At 41.8% G+C, this 19,133-nt stretch overlaps 1 protein-coding gene and 1 long non-coding RNA gene across 2 annotated transcripts in view; one reads left to right on the top strand and one right to left on the bottom strand.

Moving 5' to 3' along the window:
- The window catches only part of LOC123366826, a 37,744-nt gene extending 31,841 nt beyond the window's left edge, over positions 1-5,903 (bottom strand). The window contains exon 1 of the long non-coding RNA XR_006578197.1: positions 5,804-5,903. This is a non-coding gene — a long non-coding RNA (uncharacterized LOC123366826). The remainder of the gene's footprint in view (positions 1-5,803) is intronic.
- A 193-nt stretch (positions 5,904-6,096) lies between these two features.
- The window catches only part of PNISR (PNN interacting serine and arginine rich protein), a 29,279-nt gene continuing 16,242 nt past the window's right edge, over positions 6,097-19,133 (top strand). The window contains exons 1-3 of the mRNA XM_045010621.1: positions 6,097-6,232; positions 15,481-15,587; positions 17,518-17,703. Of these exons, the coding sequence (XP_044866556.1) occupies positions 15,500-15,587; positions 17,518-17,703 (274 nt within the window). The 5' untranslated portion in view covers positions 6,097-6,232; positions 15,481-15,499. The remainder of the gene's footprint in view (positions 6,233-15,480; positions 15,588-17,517; positions 17,704-19,133) is intronic.

Below are 19,133 nucleotides of genomic sequence, written 5' to 3'. Positions count from 1 at the left end.
TTGTTATCTCCCTGAAACCACATGTGAATAGAGAGGAGCAATGTCTTCACTCTTTAGATGTCAGATGGGCCCTACCCTTCTACAAAGAAAGGACCAAGCTGTTTTGTAGATCTACCCAGCTATTTATAGCAGTAGTTGATAGGATAAAGGGCCTTCCTATCTCTGCTCAGAAAATTTCATCCTAGATCACATCATGCATTTGCATGTGTTATGATCAGGCGGGTGTTATGCCTGTAGCTAACCTGACCACTCATTCCATGAGATCACAGGCTGCCAAGGCTGCTCCTAGTGCAGGTCCCTATTCAGGACATCTGCAAAGTAGCAATTTGGTCATCGTTGCACACATTCTCGGCATACTACGCCATCACCCAACAGGCCAGGAACAACACCAGCTTTGGCCGAGTGGTCTTGCAGTCAGCATGTCCATAGACTCCGAGCCCACCTCCTATAAACTGCTTGTGAGTCACCTACATTGGAATGGACATATGCAAGCACTTGAAGAAGAAAAAACAGTTACTAACCTTCCGTAACTGTTGCTACCCCTGGGGAAATGCTGTGCCACTGCGCGTGCACAAAATTCATGTGCTGCATATATTTTTAATTTTTTTGCCGAAAATAGCCTCTGCCAGAAAGTTGCTGCAGTTCCTCTTTTTGCCCACCAGAGGGCGCTGTGGCACTAGAACAGAGCAGACACTCCTGGCCCACTAGGGAAGAGAAAGAGCCTATAATGTCTTCTTCACAGCGCCTATTGGGCCAGGTCAGGCGACAGGGGATATGAGGACACAGACAGCATGGGGCTGTTGCAGAGTCAAACAGGGGCTCGTAAGGGCAAGTGGGAGAGGACAGACTGGCGCAGGGGCTGAATAGGAGTGGAGACACAAGGGATGGGGGAAGGAAGTGCAAGGCCACATAGGGAAAGGGAGGTGCTTGAGTGAGGGCACAGAGACACATGGGGACAGGGACAGATGTGCCTCACTGAATGGGAGAGGCTAGGGGTCAGTCAGGGTCTGCATGGGGGAAGCTCCCTAACAACCCCCTCACCCCCCGAAAAAAACCCTGTTCCATATTTTTCCCACCTATACCCAACAACCCTCCAAGTTCACACCCAGGCTCCTTCCTAGCAATTACTTCCCTCACCTGAGCTCCTCCGTTATCCCTGACTCCTCCAAGCCTTTGCATGCTTCTGAGGGGTACAGAAAATATGATTCTGTATTGTAGTATAAATGAATTATTACTCAGAGTTCTGTATTAATATGCCTAGTAAGGAATCTATTTGTCAAAAAAAAAGTCCTGAATCTTTGTTGTTGTCTCTATTGTTACAGACATACTTGCTGACAGGTATTTTGAAATAAATTACCAAAAATAATTGAAACTGGTGTGATTATATTGTGTTATTTTGGCAAATTAAAATATGCAGAATTTTGCAGAATATTAAAATATTGTGTGCAGAATTTTTATTTTTTGGCATAGAATTCCACCAGGAGAATGTTGATATTTGAGATGTGTTGCACATCTCCATTCCAGACCAACCCTTCTACCCCTCTGTCAGAGTTGGCCGGAAAGAAGGAACCGAGGGGGCACAGCGTCAGGTGGGCCCTTTATACTGGTGCTATGAGTGTGCTGCACCAGAGGGAGCCAGAGCTGACCCAACGGATACCACTGAGGGGAAAATTTCCATCCACTGTGCTCTGGGCATGCACATGCCTATATTGGAATGGACCCGTGTAACACATCTCGAACAACAGTTACAGAGGGTTAGTAACCATTTTTTGTTCATTGTGTACATTTGTCTTTTGTCAAGTCTAATGCCAAATAACGTACCTCCACCACTTCTCATGGGAGACTATTTTACAACCTTATAGATCAGAAAGTTTCTGCTAATATTCATCTTAAATATTTCCTTTCTTAATTATATCTCACTATTATAACACTAATTTCACTATTTTATTATACTATTAATAAAACTGCTAGTTGCACTCTGTTGTATAAATATTTTTCTTTTCAGTGTTCACTTCAAATATTTGTAGATATTTCTGCCCACCTCCCCAGTGCTAAGTCATCATGGTGTATACCATTGAAATAAATGAGACTGTTCACAATGGTAAGCACCATGATGACTAGTGAGTGTCTGATTTTGCATCACTGAAATCAATGGGACCATTGCCATTTACTCCACTGGTTACAGAATCAGGCCCTAAAGTTACTAAAAGGGCCCATTCATAAAGGATGATTTTAATACACCCATGTAGGGTATATTTAATTGCGTGCTTTCAAATTTCAGAGTTAAGTCTTTGACAACTAGAATCTGGTCTATTTTAAATAAATTCAATAAGGACTTTTACAGATCTAATTAAAAAAATTATCCCTCTCCATCACTGCTCCAGCCATACCTACTTCCACCCTCATCACACATGAATCTTAAGTTGTGCAGAAATTTCTGTGGGTCCTTTGCAAAAGAAGTGTTTAAAAAGAGGTATTGCATAACTCTGCTGTCACAACTGAGAGTTATAACCATCTCATGACCTCACACCCAAATGTTACCTTGCTTTCCAACAGGCAGTGTCAGTTATAACAAATGTGTGCCTGACAGGAAGGATGAAGAATCTGATGGCACTTAGGCAGGGTACCAGCTGTTAAAGGTGTTATCACCTTAGTGCTATCTATATCCCCGACTGAATATACCTACTAAATGGGTCCTGGGGGGCAGGTGTGTGTGCGGGGGAATTAATATGTAAGTTGAAAGAAAATGAGAATTAGAATATTAGAGAATTTGAACTTATTGTAAATGTCTTATAAGTTAAGATTCTTTGAGTGCCTGTCCATATATATTCCATACCTGGTGCACATGTATCCTGTGTGCTCAGGATTGGAATCTTTTGGCCAGCAGTTTCTGTTGTAGACATGGATGCACCCTGAATGTCCTCATGCCAAGGGAATAAAGGATGGAGTGGGCCCAACTGCCCCCCAGTTCCTTCTTACTGCCATGGCTCAGAGACAGAACCCCAACAGTGTCTGCATCTCAGCACACTTTCTAAACCACTTATTGTAGATATTTGTAAATAGTGCTAAGATTAGGAGTTTTTAATGTGTAGTCAGTGTAGTTTTGGCCCATTAATATTTTTGGAGAGAAGTTATTTCTCCTAGTACTGGGACTTAGTCATGACTGAACCTAAGTCTCCCAGGTCCCAAAACTGTCCCTCCTGTGCTGCTTAATGATGGTCAGACAAGATGCCTTTTTTGCCTCAAGGACAGACACACCCCTGATAAATCCAGAAGGTCAGAGAGGCTCTCTTCAAACTTTTTCTCTTGGACCAGGCTTTGACCTTTCTCAGCCCCAGGCAAGCAAGACCCCCCTGGACTAACTCAGTTTGAGTCCAGAAGTGCCCCGGTAAACTCCTGATCAATAACTAGCTCCTAAGCCCCGTTCTCTACAGTGGCCCTGACTATAGACTCTCACAGGCCTATGGAATCATCAGCTAAAACTTCTGATAGAGGTAAGAAAGGAGCATCACTCCTTTAGAAAGCATTGGGGCATATCCCAACTAGTTGACCCAAGCATACAGAGAATGAAATCGCTTCTTCATTCACAGTCTAAGGGGATTTCACAGCCTGAATAGGGTACTGCTGTAGCCCAAAGGAAGCATGGTACCAGACTCTTAGCATGTCTCATGGAGCAAAACTTATTGCCTCTGGTACCAAGTCCGCAGTACCAATGACTCATTCAACACCAGTTACTTTGGCACTAACCACTACAGCACAGTCAGCCCCTACACTGCTATTTGCAGTGCCAGGGTGGAACTTGCTCAAAAAAGCAATGGATGTAAAGAAGATCCATTTGTGGCACTACTCAACTATAAAGCTACATTGTGGCAATGTGGAACTCCTCTACAACAGAAGTATAAATATTGATTACCAGATATGGGACAAAAACAAAGTCTGACTAAGGAGACTGTGATAGTGAGAAAAAGACTGGAAAAGTACAATCAGACAAAATATTACAATAAAGGAGTAAGACATCTTCCACAGTTAAAAAAGAAAGTCTCTGTGAGAATTTGGCAAGATGAGTACTTGCCAGTCAAAGCTATAGTGATCAAAGAGGAGTCACCTCACTCATACTGATCATAGATGAAGGCAAAATCTTCCACAGGAATATGCTTGAGATACCTGACACCTTAGCCAAGATAAGAGAAGTGAGAGCAGATGCACAAGGTGAAAATATTTCACAAACTGCCCCTATTATTTCATGAGGCTGAACAGTTTCTTACAAACAAGGACTTTTCTAAAGATGGTTTGCAATACAACATCTTGGGAAGACTGCTGAAATGCCCTAATGACTGATCAAGACATGGTTGTGTTTAAGCAACTTGAAGGATTGTTGTCAGGTATTGTATTTATCATTTATAGTCTGTTTAATTTAATAATGTTTTAGTTAAATACAGGAAGATGGGATGTAGAATAAGTCCTCCAGGAAGTGCATACACATCCCACTTCCTGTGCACTCTAGATGCAGTCCTTGGTTTCCAGTGTTGCAATGCTAGAGCAGGACAGGACTATCACAACCTGCAGCTCCATAGAATAGCAGAAAGTTTAGGTACCTCACTTCTGTACATAGACTTTATCTTGAAACTGGTCAGCTCATCAGTAAGATACCACAGTGGAGGAGATTGTAGGGGAGGTATAGGTTGTGACAAGGGATTGGCTATGGGCATGGGTTGTGGCAAGAGTGTGTGTGTTTGTAGGGAAAGATATAGGTTGTGGGTGCCTGGGTGTAGGAAGAGTAGGGGTTGGGTTGTGTACATAGATATGTGTGTGTGTATATAGAAGAGGATGAGTTGTGGTGAGTGTGTGTAGGGACGTGTTTTTGTGTAGAGAAGGATACAGGATGTAGCAAGAGATCTGTGTGTGTAGGGGGGATGGTATGGAATCAGACAAAAGATGTGTCTGTTCAGGGAAGGATATGGGTTGAGGTGGTAATGGGTATATAGAGGAGGGAGCAGTGTGGTGGGGTGGGTGCATGAGATGTGTGAGTAGAGGATAGGATAGAAATTTTGGTGGGGGATGGAGCGTGTCTGTATGGTCCAGATTGTGGGGTGTGCGTGTGTGAGGGGGAATACAGATTGGGGTGGGGTGTGTGTGAAGGATGAGGGTTGTGGGAGAAGGAGAGGGTACAGCGACCAGGGCAGGGATTGTGGTGGTGGGGTGTGTAGGGGGAAAGGAGTTTGTGAGGTGGAGGAATGCATGATACAGATCATGGTGTGAGGGATGGCAGGGGTGGTATATGGGTTGTGGTGGGGTTTGGGGGGCAGGGGTTGTGGTGGTGGGGTGTGTAGGGGGAAAGGAGGTTGTGTGGTAGGGTGACCAGATGTCCTGATTTTATAGGGACAGTCCTGAGTTTTAGGTCTTTTTCATATGTAGGCTCCTATTACCCCCCACCCCCGTCCTGATTTTTCACATTTGCTGTCTGGTCACCTTGTTGTGAGGTAGAGGAATCCATGATACAGATCATGGTGTGAGGGACGGCAGGGGTGGGGGGTTGGGATATGGGTTGTGGTGGGGTTTGGGGGGCAGGGCAGGGGTTGTGGTGGCGGGGTGAATGGGGTTGTGATGTAGAAGAGTGGGGGTAGGGTACAAGCAATGGCGTCAGGGATGACGGGCGGGATATGGGTTGTGTGTGTGTGTGAGAGAGCAGGGAGGTGCGAGGGGTGGGGCACAGGCTGGGAAGAGGGTGGTGGGGTGCGTGGTTGCGGCGGGACGCGGTTGGTGGGTTCCCCGCCGCGGCCTGTGCTGTCTGAGCTCAAGGTACCTCCTATCACCCAGCAGCAGCAGCTCCGCGGTCCCTGCTGAAGCCACAGGGGCTTCCCCGCCCCAAGTGCTAAGGTGAAATCGGTGCAGTCGCCCTCGCTAAAGATGGCGGCGGCTGAAGCTTGGGTTTTGCCCTTGCTAAAGATGGCTGCAAGCCAGGCTGCAGCCCGTTCCCCTCAGTAAAGAGGGCGATTGCTAGGGAGTCGCACACGGCCACGCTACTGCCCACATTGAAGATGGCGGCCGAGAGCGTTCACGCTGCCCAGGAAGGGGTCAGCCCAGTGACGCACATTTCACTACCGGGTGAGCGCCAGCGGGCGCCATATTGTCTTGTTCGTGAAGACGAGGAGTAAGGGGGAGGAAGCGGCGGTGGCGGTGAAGGAGACGAAGCGGCGCCGCCTGTGACCGGCGGGGGGAGGAGAGGGAACGTGTAAGTAACGGGGCGGGCGGCGCTCATCGCGGGGACCGGGGGGCTGAAGCGACCGGCATCCCCGCCCCGCTGAGCCGAGGGGGGAGGGGCCGGAGGGCGCTCGGCGCTGTTGTCCGAGCCGCTCGCTGTGTGAGGGGCTGGGTGGCCAGCGCGAGGCTTCCTCCGCCCCTGGGTAGAGATTTACGTTCCCGCTGAGAGGGAGAGCATCTCCCGCCCCCGTGGCGGTTGGCACTTGCGCATGCGCTACGCGAGGGAGCTGGGGTACAATCGAGGTGACTGGAGAGAGTGGCCCCGTTTCTCGCGGTGCGCATGCGCCGCTGTCCTAGGGGGTACCCAAGAGACTGATGGAGGAGACTGGTCTCGGTATCCCGTATTGCGCATGCGTAAGTGGTCAAGTCCAGCAGAACCCAATGGGTTGGAGCGCGCAGCCCACGCTGCTGTTCGAGCATGAAGGGAAGCTCTTTGTTGAGGTCTCTGCCATGTGCCTGTGGTCCCAGTGGGTGTGGGAGACCTGTCTATTGTGTCTAGGGCTGCCCAGCTTTTGGGACTTTGCCTGCAACAATGTCATTAAACTTACTCTGAAACCCAGTTGAGCCATCCTGGGTGGAGGGTAACTAGGTTTGCATACACCCGACCTGCTTTGTGTTTAGGTCGCAGTGACGATTATGCCATTGGGGTAACTTAGGCAGTGCCTTGCTCAGGTACAAGAAAATGAGTGACAGCAGGGATAGGTTCATGGTCTGGCTGATAGAGAAGCACAAACCTCTCTTTAAACTCAAAAAAGTAGGATTCTTCAGCTGCTAGCAGTGCTGATTCTGTGTGCTATTGACTAGAGCATTAATAGCTATGGGCCAGGTTTTTGCTGTAACAACGTTAGGATTCTGTAACTGTTAAATTACCAGAATACCTCTTTTAAATACTTTAATTGAAATATATGTTGTTTTGCACCAGCGTGTGTGATGATCATTCCACTGGGGGACTCCTAAGGGGTAGCATTACGAATATTATCATTTACAGAATGCCTACACTTAGTTGAACAGCTCAGCAGAGATAGGACATTTCTAAACACCTTCTTAATCAGAGCTCTAGTTTTCAATCCTTACTTCTGTTAAGTGAGTAATGCTTACACAAGCAGTTCCATGGAGTTCAATGGGACTGCTTGTATGAGTGTATATACTACTCTCTGTGAATAAGGGATTGGGCCCTTAATTATGTAGCTACTGTTCTACCTAAAGTTTTGACCTGTCTAACTTGGAGAAATTTAACTTCACAGCCTGCCATGTATTATTTCTTTTCTTCTGTTACTATCGTACCTGCCCTAAAACACACAATAAGAGCCTTCCTCTCAGGAGTGGGGGAGGCTCGCATATTCTTGCGTTAAAATGAATCCCCCAGATGGGGGAGTCTCAAGCAGGTTTGGCCTTTGGTTAGGCTCAGCAGAGTAAGATATTGTGGGGGCAGGTGCCTCCAGCTTCATTTTCCTTCCGTGGCTGGCAAGTCAAGTATGGATTCATAAGGTTGCCATTGACAACAGGTTTGCAGTGGGTCTTTGGATGGGTTTTACTTGGCTATAGAAATAAATATAATGGAAGAGTCACCTTCCCTGATACGATACACAAGTAATGTCTGTGCATGCCTCATCAGTGTGCTTGGTTTCTATAGAAAACAAATCCTTCGGGAAGGATGTTACAGTCTAATGTAGACTGATAGTGCTATTCAGGCACACAATACATTGGATGATCAGTTGAAAAATCTGGTGCCAGCCCTGTTAGTTGGGGTGACCTTGATTTCATTTCTTTGTGCTCCCATCAGTTTTTTCCTGAACGTTTTCTAAATTTAGTAGAATTTTGACCATGATTTAAAAAAAATAATTTTATTTCTCATGTAAATGTAAACAGTCCAGCAGCTGTTTCTGTATATGATATCAGTGTAATCTTTTATATAAAGATAATTTAAAAGTAGATTTGGTATATTTCTTACATTAGTCACAGATTTGTGAGATTATCTGATCCACAACCAAGTGAAGAAGAATAAAATATGGCAGGTTATGATAGCTTGGATGTACCTATGCGCATCTGTCTTTATCTCTCCAAACATCAGAAAGTGCACATAAGACACGCAGTTGCCCATATTTTGCCTGTTGTGCTTTTTAAAGTTATCTTTCTGGATCAGTTCATTATGCAAGTATAAGTTTGAAATAACAGAAGACTAAAGTTTCATCCCTTTGGATTATTCTTTCAGTACAGGTGTTTTTATAACAATTTTTCAGTTAAATTTACCTCTGTTCAACCTGCTTCATTCCGGTGGGTAGTAATTTAAATGTTTTTCAGAATTGCTGATTCTTGAAGACTGTTACAGGGGCTAAACAAGCCACACATTACAATTTGTCATTTATTTGTCCTTTATTTTGGATCATCAGTACATATTTGGAAGGTCTGTATTCCATGCTTTGACAAAGGGACATTGGGAAGAATGGTTAAAGTAGACTTCAGATACTAAGACCTAATGCAGTTAGGCCTAACTGTAAGGGCCATAATGATAAGTAACTGAGATAAAAATGCATTAGGTTTTGCTCTGACTTCTTGCTAACAGAAGCTGTAGAAATAATTGTATTCTGCAAGAAGTTGACATTTGAAACAAATATTAAATTTTTTTATGATACTTCTGACTATCTTAGGTATAAGGCAGATACCACAGTAACTGAGCAATAAATAACTTCAGCAACTTAGAAATGCTACTCATGGTAACACTGAAGCCTTTGGTCAACTAAAAATGGATTGGGTGAAGCAGAGTAACACCCAAGATAGTTATATTAACTCAGTCCAAACTCACTTTGCAAAGTTTTCATATTAAAGGCCACCAAATACAGTAATATATTTAGTATCCTTTTTTAAAAAATGAAATAAGGGAAATTGGTGCTTTTACCTGTTATCGGACTGTATAGCATATTTGGGCACACATTACAAATCTACAAGAAAAGATTTCATTGTAGGGATAAGGAGGGGGGCAAAAAGAACAAATGCATATTTTCTGAAAGAATTGGGCAATGTATATAAAGGATATTGTGACCACTGTTCTTGGCTGTGGCTGAAGAGTGCACATTGCTATTTGGGGGGATACGCATAGATGTCTTTTAAGTAACCTTTGTGCTTCCCTCTGTCCTGGGCTGGCTGTGTGCTGGGTCAGCCCCCACTGTAAATTATGCTAGTTGCCAATGTCTCCAAGAGTCTGTTATAGCTGTTGGGATCACTGGGCTACAGGAAGGCCCTGGACATGCCATTACACCAGATCTACAGCACGAGAAGGCCCTCCTACAAAATATTGATTCTCTCATCGGTGTTTGCTTCAACATTAGGCCCTTTTTTGTGTGGGTGGCATGGCACAACATAGCTCATAGAGGGGGAAATCTGGGCCAGTATTTTAAAGAATAACGCACAGAAGCGGTATTACAGAGAATGTTACAAGACTATTTATATTATTCTGTGACATCCTACTAACGGTTACATTGTCTAACAGGAAAATATATACAAGTTTAAAAAAAAAAAAAGGGTAATTGGAATTAATTAGGTACCTTTCTTTCAGGTAGTCATGTCTGTATAGCAAGAAAACTGAATTAGGTTCTTGTTCCCCCTTTGATAAACAGATTTTTAATAGGTCCTAGTCTTCTGGTCTGACATGGGGGAATAAGAAAACAATTCTTAGAGCTCTGATTAAGTGGTCTTTTGTTTATTCCTGGCATGCGAGAACAAGGAAATGCAAAAGAGAGAGAGCTAATTTCACTGGTAGGTGAAACAGCCAGAAATGAAACGACCACAACTTTGTGTTTGAGTGTGTATTGATTTCCCCTTCCAGGTAGGCACATATGAATTTAACATTCTTTTTTGGACCTTTATATCCAGTTATGCCTTTTAAATTGTATTCATTTATGAGATCAGAGTCATACCCTCTTCCCGTTTGCTAAATGCCAAACTGACATACCACTCTATTGGAGGGAAGGTGTCTTACTTAACATCTGAATCCAGCCAGCAAGAGAAATATTCAGCTTCCTCAAGCTCCCAGCGGGAGGGATAGGCCAGTGGTTTGAGCATTGGCCTGCTTAAACCCAGGGTTGTGAGTTCAGTCCTTGAGGGGGCCATTTAGGGATTTGGGGATTGGTCCTGCTTTGAGCAGGGGGTTGGATTAGATGATCTCCTGAGGTCCCTTCCAACCCTAATAATCTATGATTCTGTTTGTACACTGAACTGTATTTTCCAGCATTTCTTTCCTTCTCAAAGGGGCTCCACCATCTCTTTGGAAGGGAAATATCTTTTAGAACCTCCCACAACTCTTACTGACTCAGTGTTATAGTGAATTTTCATTAGTGAGAAGTGGATTTGGATTTGTCCAAGTGCTACCCAAAGGGGCTCCACCTCTGTGGTGTCGCCAGCGTAGGAAAAGACGGGCAAAGCAAAGTCCCAACCATTTATCTTTTGTGTGGCAGTACTCCCACTAGGCACCATACTTGCCTTAGCAATACAGTTTTTAATCAGCTCATCATCTAGCACTTCTAATTTCAGAGGTGTCTTTCTTATATCTCTTTAACTTGGATTCTGTCTTCTACAGCCTCCGCTCATTGCTGCCTGCATATGTCAGTTCTTAATTTGAAGAAAAGGGTCTTAACTTTCAGATGGATGAAAGTGCCGAACACCCTGTCAGTTATTATGTGGAGACACCCATCAGTTCTCTGAGATCAGTTTTTTAAATTTATTTTTGAGAGCACTAAATTGGTGATCCTGACAGGGAAAAATACAAGAATAGCGCCTGTTATTTATTGCTTAGGAGTATGAGACAACATAAATCTGCCTTCACATTCTAGTTATACCTTTCACCATGCAGTTTGGGTAGATAAGTGTTCTTTATAGTCTGTTATGGATAAAATAGATAACTTGGTTCAAATTAATTAACTACTAGCTTTGAATCTTAAAACCTTACAGCTTCACAGAATTACTGTCTTACAAAATGCTGGCACCAGAGGACTCTCCTACACTGTGGTGATCCTCCCATGGCCAGCCATGCTGGCTTGAGAACCATAGTGTCCCAGTGGTGAATTTGTAAAGCAGCCACCCCACACAGAGGATCTGGACTGAAAGACTTCAGTTTTCTCTAATATATGATCCTCCTAAGAGAAAACTCTAGTCTTTGTCTGTCCAGATTGTCTGTGTGGGGTGGCTGCTTTACAAATTTGCAGCTGGAGTCCCCCTTTCCCAAACTTGGGGCTGTGAGCCAGGCTGGGGCTCAATTTCACAGCAGGGTGCCTTCCAGCAGTGAAATTGACATTCTTGTCAGTTTCATGGCTGCTGCTATTTCACATTTCCTCTTTGGCTCCTACTGTCAGGTCTGGGCTCATCTGGCCGCCTCCTGGTGATGTATTGGGGGCGGAGAACCTGGGCAGTGGCTGGACTCGGGCTCTCTCTCCTCCTCCCTCCCCCCCCCCCCCACAGTCCCTCATGGGGAGGAGGCGGCAGGGCTCTGGGCTGTCAGCCAGCAGGCAATGTAAGCAATGCAGTGTCTACACCAGTCTTCCCAAACTTTAACCACCTGTGAACCTCTTTCACTAAAATGTCAAGTTGAGTGAACCCACTCCTAAAAATGAATAGTTCCAGGGATTTTCTCCTTTACCTGAGTATAAATTAGAAAAGCAGTGATCTTGGAAATATAAAATTTGTTTTTATGACAAGCTTATTACACACTATTGTTTATCATTACAGTATTTTTATTACATTATGAAAATGGCAGCGCTCTTCCAAGATCTCACTTTCATGGGTTGTATCATTTTCAATAAGCCTCTTATAAGACAAGGCTCCTGTGTTTCATCAAGGAGTATCAAATGTGAAACAGCATGAAGATATTTAAGAAGCCAACTCAAAGAGTTCCTCCTACACAAGCATTCAGATCTTGAGCAGTCCAGGCAAACAGCGCACGTTACAACAAAGCTTAAACTTGTTCTTCATAGTAATTTAAAAAACAATACTAGCTGTCTATTTAGTTTTAAAAACAGCAAAAAAATGTCCACCTCCCTTTCCATTTCTTATAAGGAGTCTTGAAGTTTAAATCTCCTCAGCGTGATAGATATGCTTGCTTTGATCTGCTTAGCTTTTGGAAGACCAGGGGCTCTGGGCTGCTTGTCCCAAGTTGTCCCAGTCCCTAGGGATAGCTCTGTCTGCCATTAGGAAATTTTTTCACAAGAACTCCCTGTAATATTTTGTGAACCCCCAGAGGTTCATGGACCCCAGTTTGGGAACCACTGGTCTACACTGACCATGCATCGTCCTAACTACATTGACATAAATGCTATGCCTCTCACAGAGGTGGAGTGATTGGGTCGAGGTAAAAGGTGACTTACATTGGCGGGAGCACCATTCTAGTGCAGACACGAAATCAGGTCAACGTAAGCTGCCTTGTGTTGACCTAACTCTGTAGCGTAGACCAGGCGTGAGACTGAAGTCTCATACTGGAGGTTTGAGACCATCACCCTCCAAGAGTTAAAATCTTGTAATTCTGCTTCACTATCAATATAATCTCACAAGTTATGTAACTTTCTCTTTGGAGATACCATCATTGCAAAATTCTCATTTGGAGGAAAGGTTTCAAACCTCCAGTATGAGATTGGTGTCATGGTAGGAAGCAGAGACCCAAGAGTGAGAAGCCTGTCAGAATATCTTCTTTAGAGAGGCAGAATTAAAAGTGAGTTAGTTTACCATCATGGGATGTGAAAGGGAGATTGGTTATGAAGTCTGGTTATTCTATATAAATCCCAAAATAAAGGGCATGTTTTCTTAATTCTACACTTTGTCTCTTATAAGTTCCTTTCACTAAATCTACTGCTTTGTGTACTTCACTGTACCACTCTTTTATAGAAATATTGATACTTTTTAGTGTTGCGGTATTATTTTCTTGGCCATCAAAGGAGTGTATAAGAGCTATCTCTACTACTGACTGAGGTCCAAGGGGTTACTCCATAAAAACAAACTGTAAATGGAATAGTCCCTTCAATAGTAAGATTAAATAGTCTGTACGTCCTCTTACACAACTAGGCTGCTGGGACTTATGTACCAAGGAGCTATTTGTGGTATTTTACAATTATGCTGTTTCTTTAAATTATTACAAAGACCTACTAATAGCAGCATTAGCCCATTTAGCAAGTTACCTGCTTACGTTTTCAAAGAATAAACCAAAGAGCAGGGCTTCATTTGAAGTCCATTTCTAGCAGCATGGAGCATCCAATTTTGACAGCTTATTTAAGTGTAAAATTGTTAATAATATTCTGGGATCTTAGTCTTAATGTGTCAGCTTGAGGTACCCAGAACAAATATTTGTTCATTCCCAATTAGGGATGTAACGGATAATTAGATCTTTTTGGTTGAGCATTAATCAGAATGCATTTTGAGTATTCATGTCAGTTGCATGTCATTTATCTACATGACTCCTGAGTGCCATAGTAGGATAGCATTAATGTCTGTTTAGTATTCAGAGACTAGTGGTGAACTATTAGTATTTAAAGCCTTGTCTACGTTAGGGAAGTGTAGATTGGTGTAACTGCATCAGTAGTTACACTAATACATCCTTCCATTTGTTTGTCACATGACATCCTTACAGCAGCCTGTGGTATTTGCTTTTATGGAAGCATAACAGTGGGAGTATTGAAATATATATTTTAGCTTTTCTTACTGTAATATAGAAGCCAGAAGTCAACACAGATGGCATCGTGTGACCAGTCAGCTCTTTGGAGTCTAGTGGTTGTCTACAATATCTGATTCTTTATTGTAGAATGTAAAGATATTTAGGAAGAAACTTGATTTATCTTCACAATTAGAAGATGTGAAGATCGCTGAAGAAACAAACTTAATTATGTACTATTTCTTTGTTATTTATGTATGAAGGCAAGGTTTTTGTAAAGTTGCATTAATTCATACCTGCAGTCTAATACAGACTCTCTCTTAAGCATAAGTCAGACCTTGCAAGATCATTTTAAATGCCAGGCTTGTGCCCTTGACGTGTAACTTTTCCCATCTTTCTACTGATACAAATACAAAGTGGGCTTCTTAGTTACAGATCAAGATGCTACTGTCTTGTGCTCTGCCTTGGTGTTGTTTGGTGTCAGTATGTCCTAAACTGGTGCCATTGAGTAGTATGATACCTTAATGTAACAGTGAAACTTCTTTGTTTTATCCTGCAACAAAAAGGTGGTGAAAGAAGTAAAATAAATTTCATGCTGATAATCCCTCTGATAATCTCAAAATTGAACTGGTCTTGTTAAAAACCTACAAAGTTTGTTTCACAGCTTCCAAGAGGATTGCATTTTCTTTTACCTGCTGTGCCATATTCATGCAATTACATACAACAGATTTTGACCCCACTCCCACAAGCCGATATGTGGGTAGAGCCTGATGCCTGCGTGGAACCCCAGTAAAGTCTGTGCAGATCAGCTTTCAGGATCAGGGCCTTTCCTTGTCTCTTGATAACAGCATTGTTTGTAGGGTGTATAGAAAAATACCTTTCTCCACAAGCAGCAAAGAGTCCTGTGGCACCTTATAGACTAACAGACGTTTTGGAGCATGAGCTTTCGTGGGTGAATACCCACTTCGTCAGATGCATCCGACGAAGTGGGTATTCACCCACGAAAGCTCATGCTCCAAAACGTCTGTTAGTCTATAAGGTGCCACAGGACTCTTTGCTGCTTTTACAGATCCAGACTAACATGGCTACCCCTCTGATACTTTCTCCACGAGATATGCTGTCTATATAATAATATCTGTTTGTTTTTTAAAGAACACACAGGTGCATCAGTTGGATAATACTGTTCTAGTTATAAAAATAACTCCTTAAATGTGAAGTGGTAAACTAGTATTTACTTTATTTAAATTGCTGTCATATAACTTTATCTTAAGAAACTTATTACCACATCTTGCATATCATTTTGTAATCTATTAAATGCTTTATGAAAATTTTAGGGAAAGAATATTAGTGTTTTAGAAGTCATACAGTGTTGTTGAGTTTAAACAGTACACAGCTGTTTTTAATAACCTCTTTCAGTTGATGTTTTGAACAGTTAGCAATTTCCTCCAGCTAAAATTATTAAACCAATACTGCTTTGTCAGCTTGGTTTTGCAGGAGTTATATGTCTCTGTGCAATTGTGTAATAGGTTCAAGTATATAAAGCTTCCTGAGTATCAGTTCAAATGTAAAACCATATTTTTTATTAAACGTAGAATATATAAAGAATTAAAGATGTGGGATCAAGGTGGACAGCCTTGGCAGCAATGGCCTTTGAACCAGCAACAGTGGATGCAGTCCTTCCAGCATCAGCAAGATCCAAGTAAGTAAATAACAAGATTTGTGCTATCAAAATACAATTTAATTTATTTTTTGTAATCTGAATTTTAGTCCTTGGATTACAGCATGCCTGTGGTTACTTCTTTCTTATACCAGCTATTGAGAAGTTGTATTTTCTGATGCTCTTCTGGACCATAACAGTTCTTAGGCACAATGATGCTTAGTGTCTCCCCACCCTCATTGATTTTTAATATGTACAGTACAAGTAAGTGAATTGATTTGTCTTGGGTTGGTAAAGTATTGACAGACTATAATCTGTTCCCAACAGTTAGTCTGCCTTATTTGTTCTTAATTTTTGTTGCCTTAGTGATTCTTGATGGCTCTTGGCCTTTCTTTTCAGAAACATTGGCTTTTGGCCAAGTTAAGTCATGAAAAACCTTGCAGTTGAGAATGCCTGCTGTACTAGGAAATGCCTGTCTGGTAAAGTGTGCATGCAGATGTGTTTAAAAATCACTTCAGTGAAATCTGTTTTTGTGTAGATGGATATATTATTTATTTTGGTTACAGTAATGTGAATGGTGTGCAAGATGCTTTTCAAACACGTAAGACAGTCCCTGCCCAACTAGAGTGTGCAGAATGCTGGCAGACACATGTGTCTTTAGTTCTGTGTTTTTGTCTGTTGCATAAACTATCCCCAACTGCACTTCTACCTAGAGATTATTTGCTGACTTTATGATGTCTAATACTTATTATGACAGTATCTTTGTGAATTGATGGCTTTATGGTAATTCACCAGTGGTGTAACCCCAAGTAAGTTATTTCCCCCCCTATTGTTGTAAAGATAAATTGCATAACAGAGGTGAGGTAACATACAGTGGGGGAAAGATGGTCTTGAGGGAAATGCAGAGGACTAGTGACCCAGAGACCTGGAGTCTATTTAAATCTTTACCACAAGCAAGTCCCTTTTCAGATGTAAGACACTGTACAATTTTTAAAATAACTCTTTTTAGTGTTCTGCAGAACTAAAACTGATATATATGAGAATTGTAGAAAATGAGAAGTGCGCAAAATACATGTGGAGCCAAAAGGTTATTAGGACTAAACACAAGTTATGTCCTCCATAAATAATATATGAAATAAGAATAACGCAACAGTATATGACAACAAATACATGAAAAATGGAAAATGTGCATTTAAACTAGATGAGTAGCAAATGGAACTCTGTGCTCCTGTTTGTACACATCTGTACATAAATAACTTAAATCAGGAGTAATTAATGTATAGTTATTCACTTTGAAGTACATTGTACCTGTTGCCTACTGTTTCTTGGCACACTTCCAATTGCTTCTAGTTCCTGTGCTAGTCTCTTGCTTTAATGCCAGGAGTGATGGTGGGAGAAAAAACGTGGAACAAAAAAGTAGCAAGTCCAATCTCAAAGCAGAACAGACAATAGTTAAGAAAACATTATGGGAGAATAGACAAGGCAAAAATGAGGAGTGACAGAGAAAAGGGAACAAAAAAGGAGTAGGAACTCAAAAGACCATTATAAGAAGATAAAAGATCGTTTTAACACACACTACAAAATATGTGCTCTAACTATACATCTTCCTTAAACTTAACTTCACTAATATAGAATTTACAGAGTTTACACCTTTTAAAATCTGGATTTGTATTCTTCACTCTCAACAAGAGTATAACTACCATCCATTCAAGTAATGACAGGAAAACTAAAACAGTATATATAGTATTCATTTAGAGAAACTCCACTGCAACAGTATGCACATACACATTGACATATTTGCAATTGGCAATAAAAATGTAATTAATTACATGCCATGAGTCATTGGCAAGGTAGTTGTAGGTAAATAAAGTGATTCTTCTGTTAAGAGAATATATGTCTATTTCACTAGTGGAATTGTATTTTGGAAGTTTAAATACTGAAATGGTAAAGTTATTTTTAAAATTTGTTTTAGGCCAGATTGATTGGGCTGCATTAGCTCAGGCATGGATTGCCCAACGGGAAGCCTCGGGGCAGCAGAGCGTGGTGGAACAACAAGGAATGATGCCAAATGGACAGGATATTTCCGGAATAGAGCCTGGTCCAAACAACCATGGTAATTTTCAGGGGGATCCCAACTTCAACAGAATGTGGCAGCCAGGTTTGTCTCTCTCTCTCTTTATTTTATTTTATTTTATTTTTTCTCTCTCGCTCCAACCCCTCCCATATTTTAATTATTTATTTGGTAATTTGGTGAATGTGTGAATATGTATTTATATTATTCCCTGTTTCTCTATTTTCTATTTGTGTCACCCTCCCCATTGCATCATTCACTTACTTCTGACAAAATGATGTCTACACTCAACAAATAGCTGGTTCAGGGATGGGAAAGAATACAGTCATGAAGATTTTATAGCACAGTCAAGTCAACTGAAATGTTCATAGGCACCAGTTTGTGTGTGTATAAAATAGTCTTTGGGTTTTGTCTTTGAATTTTAATATAGAAGGTGAACACGTTTTCCCCCTGTGGTATTCAGTTACTTGTTTCACTTCTTATTCCCCAGTTGGTAGGAGCTGGAGCATTGAAGGGCACAATGTGCTCTTGAGGAAGAGAGCACTTATTGTCACTCTGTTGCAACCCTTTTAGCTGTTTTGGACAATGTTTTTGACAAGTTATGGTATGCACCACTTAGCTGGTGGGATGCTTGCTGTGGTGTTCTTTCAAGGCACTACAACTTGGAGATCAGAAAGGGCAGAGGTCTGCTTGTGAAATACACTTTTATTGTATGTGTCTTCCTTCTTGACGTTATCTGCTCTCCCCAGGTCTTGCCCTACCCATTATATGCATCGCACATGGGATGCCTATAGTTAAGATGAACTGAACATTTACAGTTAATTATAACTTTGTCAAAAATTTAGTTTTTGGCTGAAACATATATTTCTTTTCCTATCAAGGAAAATGTTTGTCCTGAAAGTTTAATTTAAAAAATGAAATAGAGATGATTTCAAGAACAGAAGGAGTAGAAGAATTGCAGTTTTACTTCCAAGAATTATTTTGCAAACATTTTCTTTTGCAGTTTTTAAAAAACAGATCTAGCACATCTGCAGAATGTAATGGCGATTTGAAATTTGGCATGAATGCAGTTTCTAAGTCTAAGTCCGTAGATGGTTTTTTATCCAGTGAAAATTGCATTTGATTTTATAGCTACAAGGGAAGGGGAAAAAACCCGAAATCTGCACGTGCACGGAATTATGTTTAAACTGTTAAAACAATGATTTCCCAGAGTTCTGTTGGCACTTTGGCAGATGTGCCTGTGTGAACTGAATGGAAATTTTCATTAAATAGACTATCTCAGACAATCACTTGTGGTGCATATACATGCTTAACAAAGTGGAGTAGAATGTCAGGTTTGAAAGGTAGAAGTTATGTGGTGTATAGTGTCCCAATTCAGTGACTTAACCACATTCTTCTTCCTCTTTCACTAAAGATCCAGGGGAGTCATGGCTCCAGTATGCAGACTGCAGACTGCAATAAGTAGGGCAGCCCTCAGGGCTGTCTAAATTACCCCCTGAGCAGCCCCAAGGTGCAAA

The sequence above is a fragment of the Mauremys mutica genome, chromosome 3 (genome assembly GCF_020497125.1).
Source record: "Mauremys mutica isolate MM-2020 ecotype Southern chromosome 3, ASM2049712v1, whole genome shotgun sequence".
Classification (NCBI taxonomy): Eukaryota; Metazoa; Chordata; order Testudines; family Geoemydidae; genus Mauremys; species Mauremys mutica.
Note: the sequence above shows the minus strand (reverse complement) of the source record. Positions and strands in the feature narration are given on the sequence as shown.